General features: G+C 40.6%; 1 protein-coding gene across 3 annotated transcripts in view; it reads right to left on the reverse strand.

Moving 5' to 3' along the window:
- Positions 1-5210: 5210 nt before the first annotated feature.
- ryr2a (ryanodine receptor 2a (cardiac)) overlaps positions 5211-13418 on the reverse strand; it is a 139296-nt gene continuing 131088 nt past the window's right edge. For all 3 annotated transcript variants that reach the window (XM_086016298.1, XM_086016297.1, XM_086016296.1), the window contains 5 exons: positions 9264-9420; positions 8070-8134; positions 7859-7959; positions 6612-6663; positions 5211-6128 (listed from right to left, as the gene is read on the reverse strand). In XM_086016298.1, coding sequence (XP_085872424.1) covers positions 6033-6128; positions 6612-6663; positions 7859-7959; positions 8070-8134; positions 9264-9420 — 471 coding nt within the window. In that variant the 3' untranslated portion in view covers positions 5211-6032. The remainder of the gene's footprint in view (positions 6129-6611; positions 6664-7858; positions 7960-8069; positions 8135-9263; positions 9421-13418) is intronic.

Genomic DNA, 13418 nt, shown 5'->3' on the forward strand with positions numbered 1-13418 from the left:
AGAAAGTGAGGAACACTTAATAGGTCAAAGTATTCAACATAGGGCTTTTATATGTAATTATTTCCTATTTGTTGATTAATTAATTAAAGGTCAGGGGATGATAATGATGACCGCGTTTTTTTTCTCCCTTTTCCCCTCAACCTACGAAAAAATATTTTTCATTTATGATTTTGTTTTTTCACATCCACTGCTGAGTGTTTTCTGAACTTTCCAAGCATTTAAACATATGGCATATCTTCCCTTTTTCTTTCGGTTCCACCATCATGAAGCCCACCAAACTCCCTTCATCTCGTCGTCTCTGTTCATTATTTCTCTTGGCTCTGGAAATCCTTTTAAGGGATCTTTGCCATGCATCACATATTCTCTCTATCACCATCCCTAATTCCAGACACATTTCATTTTGAGTGGCTGCTCAAGATGAGCATAACAAGGCACTGAGAAGAAGAAATTTGCCTAATATTGTATAATGTTACATGACTCCTCAGTTTATTTTAGTGAAGCATAAATACTTTAGTGAAGCATAAATCTTTATATTCTGAATATTATGCCTGCGTTACTCCCTTTCCTTTCCAACCCGAATATGCGTGCTTGTACAGGTATATGGCAATCGGAATATTGTATTCCGAATGCACGGGACACTGCACATGCTCAACCACAAGGAATCTTGGTCTTGGTAGTACAGAAAGTGCTTGTATGCATCGTATGCTTGTATGTCGTCCCGGCCGTGGAACAGTGGAGCAGCTCTACACCCTCAGCAGGGTCCTCGAGGGTGCAAGGGAGTTCGCCCAACCAGTCTACATGTGTTTTGTGGACTTGGAGAAGGCGTTCGACCGTGTCCCTCGGGGAGTTCTGTGGGGGGTGCTTCGGGAGTACAGGGTACCGAGCCCCCTGATAAGGGCTGTCCGGTCCCTGTACCACCGATGTCAGAGTTTGGTCCACATTGCTGGCAGCAAGTCGGATTCGTTTCCTGTGGGGGTTGGACTCCGCCAAGGCTGCCCTTTGTCACCGATTCTGTTCATAACTTTTATGGACAGAATTTCTAGGCGCAGCCGAGGTGTCGAGGGGGTCCGGTTTGGTGGCCTCAGTATTGCATCTCTGCTTTTTGCAGATTTACTGTTGGCTTCTTCAAGCCGCGATCTCCAACTCTCGCTGGAGCGGTTCGCAGCCGAGTGTGAAACGGTCGGAATGAAAATCAGCACCTCCAAATCTGAGACCATGGTCCTCAGTCGGAAAAGGGTGGCGTGCCCTCTCCGGGTCGGGGATGGGATTCTGCCCCAAGTGGAGGAGTTCAAGTATCTTGGGGTCTTGTTCGCGAGTTTGGGTAAGATGGACAGGCGGATCGGTGCATCTGCTGTGATGGGAACCCTGTATCGGTCTGTCGTGGTGAAGAAGGAGCTCAGCCGAAAGGCGAAGCTCTCAATTTACCGGTCGATCTACGTTCCTACTCTCACCTATGGTCATGAGCTGTGGGTCATGACCGAAAGAACAAGATCTCGGATACAAGCGGCCGAAATGGATTTCCTTTGCAGGGTGTCCGGGCTCTCCCTTAGAGATAGGGTGAGAAGTTCGGCCATCCGGGAGGGACTTAGAGTCGAGCCGCTGCTCCTCCGCGTTGAGAGGAGCCAGTTGAGGTGGCTCGGGCATCTGATTAGGATGCCTCCTGGACGCCTCCCTGGTGAGGTGTTCCGGGCATGTCCCATCGGCAGGAGACCCCGAGGACAACCCAGAACACGCTGGAGAGACTATGTCTCCCGGCTTGCCTGGGAACGCCTTGGGATCCTTCCGGAAGAGCTGGAAGATGTTGTTGGGGAGAGGGAAGTCTGGGCTTCCCTGCTGAAGCTGCTGCCTCCGCGACCCGACTTCGGATAAGCGGGAGATAATGGATGGATGGATGGATGTAAACGTAGTCAATGTGACCCAGGGATCCCTATGGGGGTTGCTAGACACCCTGATGTGGCACATTAGGCCCTTATACAATCAGTGTCAAAGTTTGGTCCGGCAGTAAGTTGGATCCGTTTCTAGTGAGGTTTGGACTCTGCCTGTTGCCTGTCTTTCTCAGTCTGTAGCGAACGTGAGAGACGTCATGCACGCTGTGATCGTGGCCTCTATGATCCTGATGCCCTTTGTGGTCAAAGGAGCTACTTCGTGATTCGAGTTTCGTGGCCTCAGTGCATCACTGAATCAATAATTCAAATAGTACTCATCAAAAAAATAAATAAAATAAAATAAAACACAGCCATATCGGCAGCCATATTGCGGAAAGATGTGCTTCAAAGAGATAGTTGACTCGGAGGCTTTGTACATACCCACATGCAGTACAGGGTGCGTGATTGGTTCCCGGCGCGAGATGAGAGCACGGGTGGATTTATCCTGAGAGTTGGTTGGCTGCACACACACACACATATGTACATATATATATATATATATATATATATATATATATATATATATATATATATATATATATATATATATATATATATATATATATATATATATATATATACACACACATATACATATATATATATATATATATATATATATATACACACATATCCATACAGTACATATATATATATACACATACATACAGTACATATATATATATATACACATACATACAGTACATGTCATGTCATGTCATCTTCCAAACCGCTTATCCTATATAGGGTCGCGGGGAGTTGCTGGAGCCTATCCCAGTCAATGGGCGAAGGCAGACTACACCCCGAACTGGTCGCCAGCCAGTCGCAGGGCACACATAGACACTGTCACTGAGCGGGAATCGATCCCACGCTGCCCGCACACAACTCAGGCGTGTGTACCACTACACTATCAGCGGACCATACAGTACATATATATATATATATATATATATATATATATATATATATATATATATATATATACATATACATATACATACAGTACATATATATATACATACACATACATACAGTACATATATATACATATATACATACGTACAGTACACATATATATATATATATATATATATATATACATACATACATACAGTACATACATATATATATATATATATATATATATATATATATATACAAATGTAGTCGCTGTCCTGTGAAAAACACTTATCTCCATTTTTTTCTTTTACATGAATGGTGTTTCCGCGTAACAGACATCGCATTGTGAAAATTTTAAAAAGTTTCCAAAATTGGAGATACGTGTTTTTTACAGAACAGCGATGATATACAGTATATGTATAACCCTAATAAACAGTAATCGGGGAAAAAGGGTTTTGCAATAGACTTTAATGCAAAAATAAATTTGATCAAATTATTCAATTAATTGACAGAATAAGCGATTCTGCAACTACTTCATAGTGACACCCCCTCTTGTCAGCTGCCAAGAGCAGATACACAGCATTTTTGTGGGAAGCGATGAATTATATCTCCAGTTCAAAGACGACCTGGCTGTGCCAAGGGAGACTTCAAGCTTGGAGGGACTCATTGGCCGAGCCATCAGATTGATCTGCGAAAGTAGGAAAGAGAGTATGCCATGGAGTCCCGAGGCCTGACGCCTGTTATGCCCTCGTTGTTGATGTCCGCGCAGGCCGTGGTTGGCGCTGCTATCATGCCTCCTCGCAGCGTTTCATCAAGTCCCCACTCTTCAGCAGTGGTGGAGCCCATGGAGCTTGGTGGGGGATGACAGGAATCTGAATGACATAACTGTTTAAAAACAATTAGTCACTTCTGCTCATGGTTTCTGCCTTTATTTCTTCAGACATGGTCAACATAGGTGTATCCAGCCCCAGGGTGTCAAACTCCGGTCCTCGACGGCCCCTATCCAGCATGCTTTAGATGTCTCCCTCATCCAACACTTTTAAATGATCCGATCATTCGCAAGCTCTGAGAAACCGGAAAACAATCCTGTTCCTGAATACCTTTAGTGTGAACCCCAGGAGTGGAATTTTCGCTCTTCTGGAGCCACGGCAACATTTATGAGTTCAACTGTTTTCAACTAATGACAACATAAATAAATCGTTATCAAAGTTTCAACTCGTTTACACGGATCCAAATCTCCAATCAAACACAATTTACTTCTCCATCACCATAGATTGTCATAGTCCCCTAAAAACATCTATTCATGTAAACTAATGTAAAAATCAACACTTTCCAGTGAACCGTCGTTCACAATAAGGCAAAGTTGACTACCACTAGGGTCAACTGCATGGGATTGTGGGATATGTTAGTATTTTTAGGTCAAATGTTGAACTCTATGGTGTACTTAAGCGCTGCTAGCCGCTAGAAGGGCACCGCGAAACACTGGCAACGGGTGCAGTCCTTTTTTTTAGCACCTTTAATTAACGATTATTTCAGTGTGTTGTTGACGTCTTTGTTATGGCAATATAAATGCTCCAAACACAGTCTGGAAGACGAGTCAGGTCGGCCGTTACGAGGCAACATGCTGCCGAGAACAATTTCAAAATAAAAGTGTACCAAGGCATCAATGTCCAAATATTTGGTCAGGTCAGGATTATTTTTAAATTTTTTTACAGCAGTGACGGGCGGTGTGTTGCTGTCATGCATAGCGTGAACAACTGTTGCTTGGGTTAGCTTGACTTCTTCCTGACACTGTTCATGTAAATAAGTGGGTACTCAAATGCCTCACGCATTTTTTGGAACTGAGGTCCCCAGATTCCTCGATGACTCATTTCAGCCCTGGTGAAGTATATTATTGACAAGATACACTCATAAATTACAATACACCCGATACAGATATATGAAACTAGATTTGTGTACAGTATAATCAGGCCAAATCTTCCCTCTTCTCTCCGGTATACAGGAAATGAGAATGTTGCTAACATTAGGACCACTATTGTCATTTTTGCTAGTCTCCGCTTTGGAAAAATATTTGCTCGATGGGTTGGAAAAGTCACAAAGTTGGCAACGCTGCAGGAATAAGTCATAGCTCTTGTTCGCTATCTCGCTTGTACTGGTGTCCTCACAAAATAAAAGCACAATTTTCAAAACCAAAGCACCGCATATTTTACATTTTAATTAGACTTCATGTTCACCGTGAGGACCGGTCAGAAACTGTGGGCGGGCCAGATTTGGCCCCCGGGCCATATTTTGCCTAGATAACTTAATAAAGTAGTGTAATGTGATGAAAATGTGTTGCAATGCATTTGCATTGTCAGGCAAAAGATTTCCAGCCCAGAAAACCCAAAGGATCCAGAAACTAATTTATTTATTTGTATAGCCTTAAAAAGAAACAAATTAAAGAGCAAGCAAAGGGACTATTCAGTTGATTTTAACTCATCATTCAACATCAAGTCGCAAGCAATTTTACAGCGTTCTTGACACGCACAATAATGGCATGTGCAGATTGTGGACACCATGATAATATCTGGAAGCTCCACTCTAATTCAAACCAATAAAATGCTCTCAATTCTTAAACATTAGGAAAGCATTCAGCTTCAGGCACATTGTCTTCCCAGTGCATTGCAGGCAAAATTCAACTAGGTCACATTTTTTGACAGTGGTAACAAAAGCAGATCTTGAAAGATATATTGCAGCAGGTTTCAGTGTTGTAGTGTCCACTACCTGTACCACCATCAAGTGCGTATAGTAGACACAAGAAGTCATTCTCCTCTGTCCACAACCCCTCTTGCCTTTCTTTTTTTAATGATTGTTACTGTTATTTCAAATACAAGAAAAGAAGAACTCATATCTGAGTGTAAGATGTCAGTCACATGCCAACAATTTGATTTTACATTATACAATCAGATCATTTTCATGTACACAAAATATTCCAAAATGAGTGCGCTGCAATTTGGGGCAGATTCAGCAAGTTGACTTGCTGAATGAGGAAGATCTTGGATGAAAGTCAGTCAGTCTGGTTTCAGAGATGTGACTCCAAGGCGTTTTGTGAGGGGAGTGTTGGTGGGTGTAATCCTGTGGTTTGCCAACACATGCTACTCAAATAGTAAAAGTATGCAGCATTCACGGTTTAGCAACCACCAGAAGCGACACAACTCCTTAGACGGATCAGTTGAGCTGATCTTCATACTGTTTCCGGAAACAATCTCCAGCTGGGAAGAACTCCCAGCAACGCTCCTGGTACATTTTCCATACATAAGATTCCTTCATGACAGACAGGAGAAAGGAGGGGTTTTACATTCACATTGGGTCTGATTCACCAAAATGAATTTGCTTTAATTTGTTATGAAAAAGGTCCTCAGTGGGATTTATAACATGCTCTTAAAGTTTTTGCAGTCATGTTGATAAAATGGTCGAGCATTTCAAAATTATACAACTGTGGAAGCACAATTAAATTAAACAACTAAATTATATGCTATATGCTATATGCTAGCCATTGGACAACTTCAGATTTTTTGTAGTATGTAGTAGTGATGAGAAAATTAAGCTTCATGAAGCACTTGTTAGATTTTTTTACTCTTCTAGAGGGTGCTCTTGGTTTAAAGATAAAGGCTAGTGCAATGGAAATGCTTTACATTTACACGGCATCTTTAAACTAAGAGTGTCATATAGAGGAGCCAAACATGATCCCAAGTGCTTCATGAAGCTTCATTTGTCCATCGCTATTTTTATAGTAAGATGATGTACCTGGCCCGTATGCTCCGTTTCATCTTTGTTGATAAGATACATCACAAAGAATCTGTAACAAAAATAGATATCACACACGCCATGAGAGAAAATCAATCCATCCGTGCATTTTTCTACTACTATTATGGTGCGCAAGTATCTGGCGCCTATCAGCTGACGAGGCTGCCAATTGCAAGGCACATATAGAAAAACAAGAATCCGCACTCGCATGTATAGACAAATAAACATGCATACTTTTAGAAAATGGGAGTATCTTACTCAGGACTGGGAAATTCATTTTTCCTAAAGGGCCACGTGACAAACTTTTGTCAAGGGCCAACCCCCTGCTAACCCCAATAGTCTTCAATATGATTTGAATGTCTTTATATAAAGGGTTCTAACCCTAACCCTATAGTATGTACAGAAGATTTTTTTTTTTAACACCTAGCCATCAATTTCCTATAACTATGACGCTGGTCCTCATTAGAGTCTTGGGTGAGCGTTTCACTCAATTTATTAGTGGCTTAGAATACAGAGGTAACATTAGGCGTGTGCATCTCTCCTCAAAAGACGATTCCATACGGTTTTCAATAAGTTCAACTAAAGTGTGATTATGATTCCAATCGATATGGTATGGCTCAGCTCAAGAGGATATGATTCAACTGTACATTTGAATGAACTTGTCAGTTCTGTAAATGTGCCAATTTACTTCTAAGATGTGTCTCCCCAATAAAAGACGCTATACAAGTGAAAGACCATTTCAATTATACATTGCATGCACCCCCACTAGAATAAACCACGACATTCTGATTAATATAACATTTGCGGAAAATGAGTTAAGCAGCAAAATCAACCCATGTTTCTACATCTCATGACCAATCACAGCTCACCTGTTTTCTGAAGCTGGGCCTTGATTATTCGTTACCCAAGCCCTGAGGAATTGTCATGTCATTTTCATTTGACAGCAAGTGGCAAAATGGCCGCCCCCTGACATGGATAAAAACGACTAGATTTTGCTGCTTAATTCATATTCCACAAAAGCAATATTAATCAGAATACAGTGTTTAGCCTAGGGGGCTGTATAGAACATTTTAACAACCTTTAAAAGAGTGCACCAAAAGTTTAAACCACAACTCTGATCAGCACATGAGACCAGGATCAATAATTCCCAATGACTGTACAGTTTTCATAACCGTTTTCCATTGCATCTCCCACAAAACACACACTGATTAACGGCAGTCATTCAGACAGATCTCAGATGTACTTACAGGTAATTGGCTAAGTTGTGCTCCTGGAGAGTGTGCGTTTCAAAGCCATGCGGCACTGTGTCAAAGTAGTCGTTGCCTATTCCGCATATAAAACATTTTGTCTGAAAGAATACATTTGAAGTTAAATAACAGCAGAATTTGACATGCCTCCACTTTGTTCTCAAATCACGTATTCACTGCGTCAAGCTGCAGCCGATTTGTTTTGTGTTACCTCCATGTCCTCCTTCACTTGTTCTTGCTGATCCCGCAGTTCTCCAAAAGCGTCAATGATTAAACCTAGTGTTTTCAAGATGACAGATGAAACGTTTAAACACCGGTTTGATCCAACGAATCTTTCATTTTGTTTTGTTAGCCGAAGTGATTATAGCAAATTCTGACTCAATTAACACTTGAAAGGTCACAGCCCAGCCATTTGGCTTTTCTTCTTTTTGTTTGAAGGGCAAGCCAAGTGGCTGGACCAGTTTTTTTCCCCACCATTCTTTACCATCATTGCTCTGGGAACTGACCACATTGTGTTCAACATGCTAAAATTGGTACAATATTTTCACTTTTGAGATCACAGTGGAAAATTATTTTCCCTTCCCTACTTAGTAAGTTGTTGACACGGTTTATGTGTCTTGCTGAGATTAATTGCTGGAGCACAAAATTCAAACAAGACTTCTTTACTTAGAAATCGCTGCAATGAAATATACAAACACAAATCCATGCAGCGTGTAGCTAAAGCATAATGTATAATAAAAAATACCCAATGCATTTGGGCTTCAAAAATAACTATGGCCACATCATTTAGAGATCTGAAGTCAAGTATAAAAGTTTGTTCGACAATTGTTTAAATTACCATATTTTTCAGAGCACCGGATTATTCGGCGCAACATCAGAAAGTGTTGCAGAAAGTTCTGTTGGGCACAAAGTCATTTGGTGGAAAATCCCTCATTAACCCATCCACTGCTATTGGCAAATTTACTTGTCTTTTCACAGTCCAGCCATTCAATCCCAGGGATTTATATCTTTTTTCAAACAATGAAAATAAATTATGATTTTGTTTAAAATGTAAAGTAACTATCATCTATAACCATGACTTTTGGAAATCATTAAATATTCTGGTTGCTTAATTATTCACAAACTTTTGCATGCCACTTTTATACATACATATTGTTATGTGATATTTATTATTTGTATAAGCTTGGTCCACGCCCCCCTCAGCCCGCACAAGATTTATGGATGGCTTTATGGATGGATGTGATGCTGCTCAAGTAATGTGAACTGAACTGAATTGTATTGACTTGAAAAGGCCAAGACAAATGGTCAATAATGGGACCTGAACATTACAGTTAGACATAAGTGAATACCCTCACCGAGATGCGGTACTTTTACAAAAATGCGTGCAATTAGACTGCGTCATCACCTTGGATGATTGCCAGAAGGATGACAATAACAAAGAAGAAGAAAGTGATGTCAAATATGATGCGATAGATCTCATATTCGTCTCCTGCTGGGTCCTCAATCTGGTCACCGATGCCTCCACCTGCTCGCACACCTACATACATGTGGAACATGTAGCACTGGCAGAAGAAAAACGAGAGAGACGGTGAATCTCACTTGCAGGAATGGAACTTGATGGATTTAAAAGGTGGACCACTATTAAATTACATTAATGTAATGAAATGTAAACAGTTTGAAGATTAGCTTAACTGTGATACACATTTTCTGGAGTTAAACATTAAAAACGGTCTTGACCTGCAGAATAACAGGAGCATAAACTACGGACACACTCGCCCACACACAATCAATATTCAAAATATTTTGTGGTAAATATTAGTTGACTCACTTCAGAGGCTCTCTTTTCATAAATAGCGTACATGCAATCAGCATCAAAACTACAGCATCTTGATTTTTGTGCCAAGGCAAGTCTGCGGTAGTTTACAGTGTTTGGGAATTTGGCAGACCATGCTGCACTACGCTGGGTGTTGCAGCGGGCCGAATGTGTTTTCTTCAACACGCCCCTGGTGCACCTGGCAATTTAGTGAGTAAAAGTAGACTAGACTTAGACTCGCAGGTCTAAATTGTGGCGCTTGTGGATTTGGTGAATTTGATAGAGACGCAGGCAGACATTCTGCTCTCAAACGCCGATTTCTAACTTCGGCTGTCTACGAAAATACCAGAAGAAAGAAAATGCCATACATGCGCACAGCTATGCTACGGTCAGACCAAATGTGTGCTGAGCATTTCTGGCGGCACTTTTCCATATATAGTCAATGCAGTTTGTGTGATCGGGCGCGTTTGTGTGCGTACTCAGTATCTTGCTCAAGGACACTTTGACATGGTCACAATGGCCGGGGATCGAACTCCGATCACTCTATCACTGAGCCATGCCACCCGCCATTACTATCATGGCCAAAATGTTCAACAAGTTCAAAGTTCATCAGACAAACACATTTGATCCATGTTTGGGAGACTTTGTCACACTCCGATTAAACCGAAGTTCATTCACAACACCTGTTGTGAATTTTGGCATTCAGCTCCTTCTTATTGAATAGCAAGTTGTGCAAAAAGCATTGAAACAATGAACAGTTGGACATGTCCAGTAGCACATTCAAACGTTTAAAGATGGTCAAATTACGTTCACCTAATTTGACCTTCTCTATACTTAACTTACTGCCCATTGGTAACCTCCATACCGAAAATGAGACACACATAACGTACGCACACACAGATAACATTTAAGTGCATCCTGTGTCATCACAAGGCATTAATTCATTCTCAAAATGTGTAATGAGGAAAGAAAAGTTTCACTGCAGCATTGGACATACTTCTCTCCATCTTTTCATGGCACTAAGTCTCTGTCCCCTTTCTGTAAAAAAAAGCAACGACTGCCCCCCCAAATCCTTAATAGGAATAAATAGAGCTCTATGGAATGCTATGGGTGGCTGACTATGGGGGATTAGTTGTGAAATTTCCGGGTGACAGAAGGCCCCCCTCACAGCCTTACAAAACACACACACACGCACGCACGCACGCGCGCGCACGCACGCACACACACACGCACACTATCAGCTGTCGAGCCCTTATATAGTATTTCTTTCACGTGGATTGGCAGCAATTCCAGCTTTTTGATTCTTTGTCCACTTCTACCCCGTAACAACTGTACAGTATTTTTGCTTTAGCAAAATATGCATTTCCTTTAATAGCATCATTATAGATTGAAAACAATCAAATGCTGGACAGCTCTCCTTATCAAGTTAATGAAACATAATCATTAAAATTAACTTGATAAAAACAGATGTATGGTCGTGAATGACCATAATGTGCGCCATATAATAATGATTAACGGTGAGATGATACGGATAACTCACAATTCGATACTGAGATGATATGTGGCCCATGATGACGACAATATCACGCATCACGATATCTATGACATTCGATATATTGTCAGAAATGTTATTGATATATCACGATATATGTGACTGAAAAAGAAAAATAATACCCCGAGAAAGGAAATGTCTAATTATGCATTTATTTAATGCCAAACCTTTGTACAATGTACATCCACATAGTGCCTCACTGTGAATGCCTTGTGAATGTAAACATTGTACAGCTGGAAAAAATAAAGTGCATGCCATCAACCTTAATTACATGTTTTATGTCAAGCAGGACTGTGCACTACTTTCTGAGACTGAAAAGCAACAGCACAGACCCGGCTGCAGAATTATATATATATATATATATATATATATATATTTTTTTTTTTTCTTTTTTTTTTCTTCAGTCTAAACTTGATGGGCTTCGGGCTGAACAGTGGTGTTGTGACAACTGTACAGTGCTGAGAAATATCTTGTCTCTTAAACGTGGCAGTTCATCCTAAAATCTAAAAGACAAATGAAAAATAATGGTGTAGTTCTGCGTGTATTTTATTCAACTCAAAAGTTATGCTTCAGCATAAACATATGCACTGATAATATGAGTGCTAACATTAAGCTGAGCAGTTAAGCATAACATTTATTCTTGGAGAGGTAACCACAGCCATGTGCTCCCTAGCTTCTGTAGCTAAGCCTCCTAGCATGAATGCTAACTTCAGTGTTCTGCTCGACACGTGTTTAATGGAGGGAATGGCAGCGTGAGAACTTCCTGCTCGCTCTCATTCATGGCATCGTCCCCTCTTGTTGTCATGTGCCGTGTGTCATGTCGGAATGTCCATGCTAAATTAGCAACAGAGCCATTTGCCATTTCTGTGCAGAACCACTTCTGAATTAATGACTCTGGGTAGCGCCCCCACAAACAGAACAGGAGAGATTAAGTACTGACGGTTACAATGGGGTAACTCTATTATGTGAGTTGTGTTGATGTGTTGTCATAAAGATTTGATATTTGCCGTCAGTGTATCGATTTTTTATTCCAACCGAGAGGGCAACAATATTATGCAAAATCGATTTTTTCCCCCTCCACTAATAGCGATTGTCACTTGTTAGACCCCAAGCACCAAGAAGTGTAAAGGCCCACTTGGAATCGTTGACTTTATTATTTTTCCTACAAATGAATCACCTTTTGAGGGCCTCAGCATGCACGAAAACTCAACACATTTAGCACGTGTTTTGGAGAAAATGTATACATGTATACTGTATGTAATGGTTTGGTACTAGAGTGATTCCACTTGTTTGAAGGTAATGGCTCAACAACGTCACCCTCTGGTGCAGTAGCTATAAATAGCTGGATGTGTGTGCCGCAGGTGCTGCAATTCATCTGTATTGGGGAGTGTTGTGTACATGCTAGTAGCTACAGTAATTAGCCAAAATGCTAACTTAATGAATACCGTAGTGTGCCGATAAGGTCCTGTGGAATTAAGCAGTACATGTCTGGTTTTGCTCAGGTCCATTTTTGTTGTATTCTTTTTATTTAACATTGTGTATTATATTTATATTGTAAAGCAAGTTCATCCGCGTCACTGCCAAGTGTGCTGATAAGGTCGTGTGGAACTGACCAGTGCCCGTTGTGTGTTGCTTCGGAAGTAAAAGTAGACACCAAAAGTTATGTCTACTGTCAATAATAAAAGATATTAAATGATTTATCTGAGTCTCATTTTGTAATATCACTAAAATGAAGCATTTGAGCATGGGTGTGTTTTTAGATCCACTGTTGGTACATAGATATGCATAAAAAATAAATTTAAAAATGCGACAGATTCTTTTAAAGAACCTGGATGACGAGTGCTATGAGCTGTATTTGAGTTGATACAAAATACAGAAGCTTTTTCAGACAAAAGCCAGTGCCTGAGGGAGAACACTGTAAAACTAAATTCCCGTGACTTTCAAACCATAAATGGCAACGGACCCACATCAATCACAAGTAACTTTGCCTTTTCAAGTCGACAACAGACTTATCTAACACTGCTGCAGTGAGCAACTGGGCAGAGCAATGAGAAAAGAACAGCAAAAGACACACTAAGTTGAATAACAGTTTTCTTACCAAGTCTCCCGCACCACATTTTTATGACTTAATAGCATTAGAAGAGGATACATAGAGAATGATATGAGTCTTTGGCAGGCTAATCTACAAGCATTGT

Source organism: Filicampus tigris, chromosome 19 (assembly GCF_054856515.1).
Source record: "Filicampus tigris isolate MCC_2025a chromosome 19, RoL_Ftig_1.0, whole genome shotgun sequence".
Classification (NCBI taxonomy): domain Eukaryota; kingdom Metazoa; phylum Chordata; class Actinopteri; order Syngnathiformes; family Syngnathidae; genus Filicampus; species Filicampus tigris.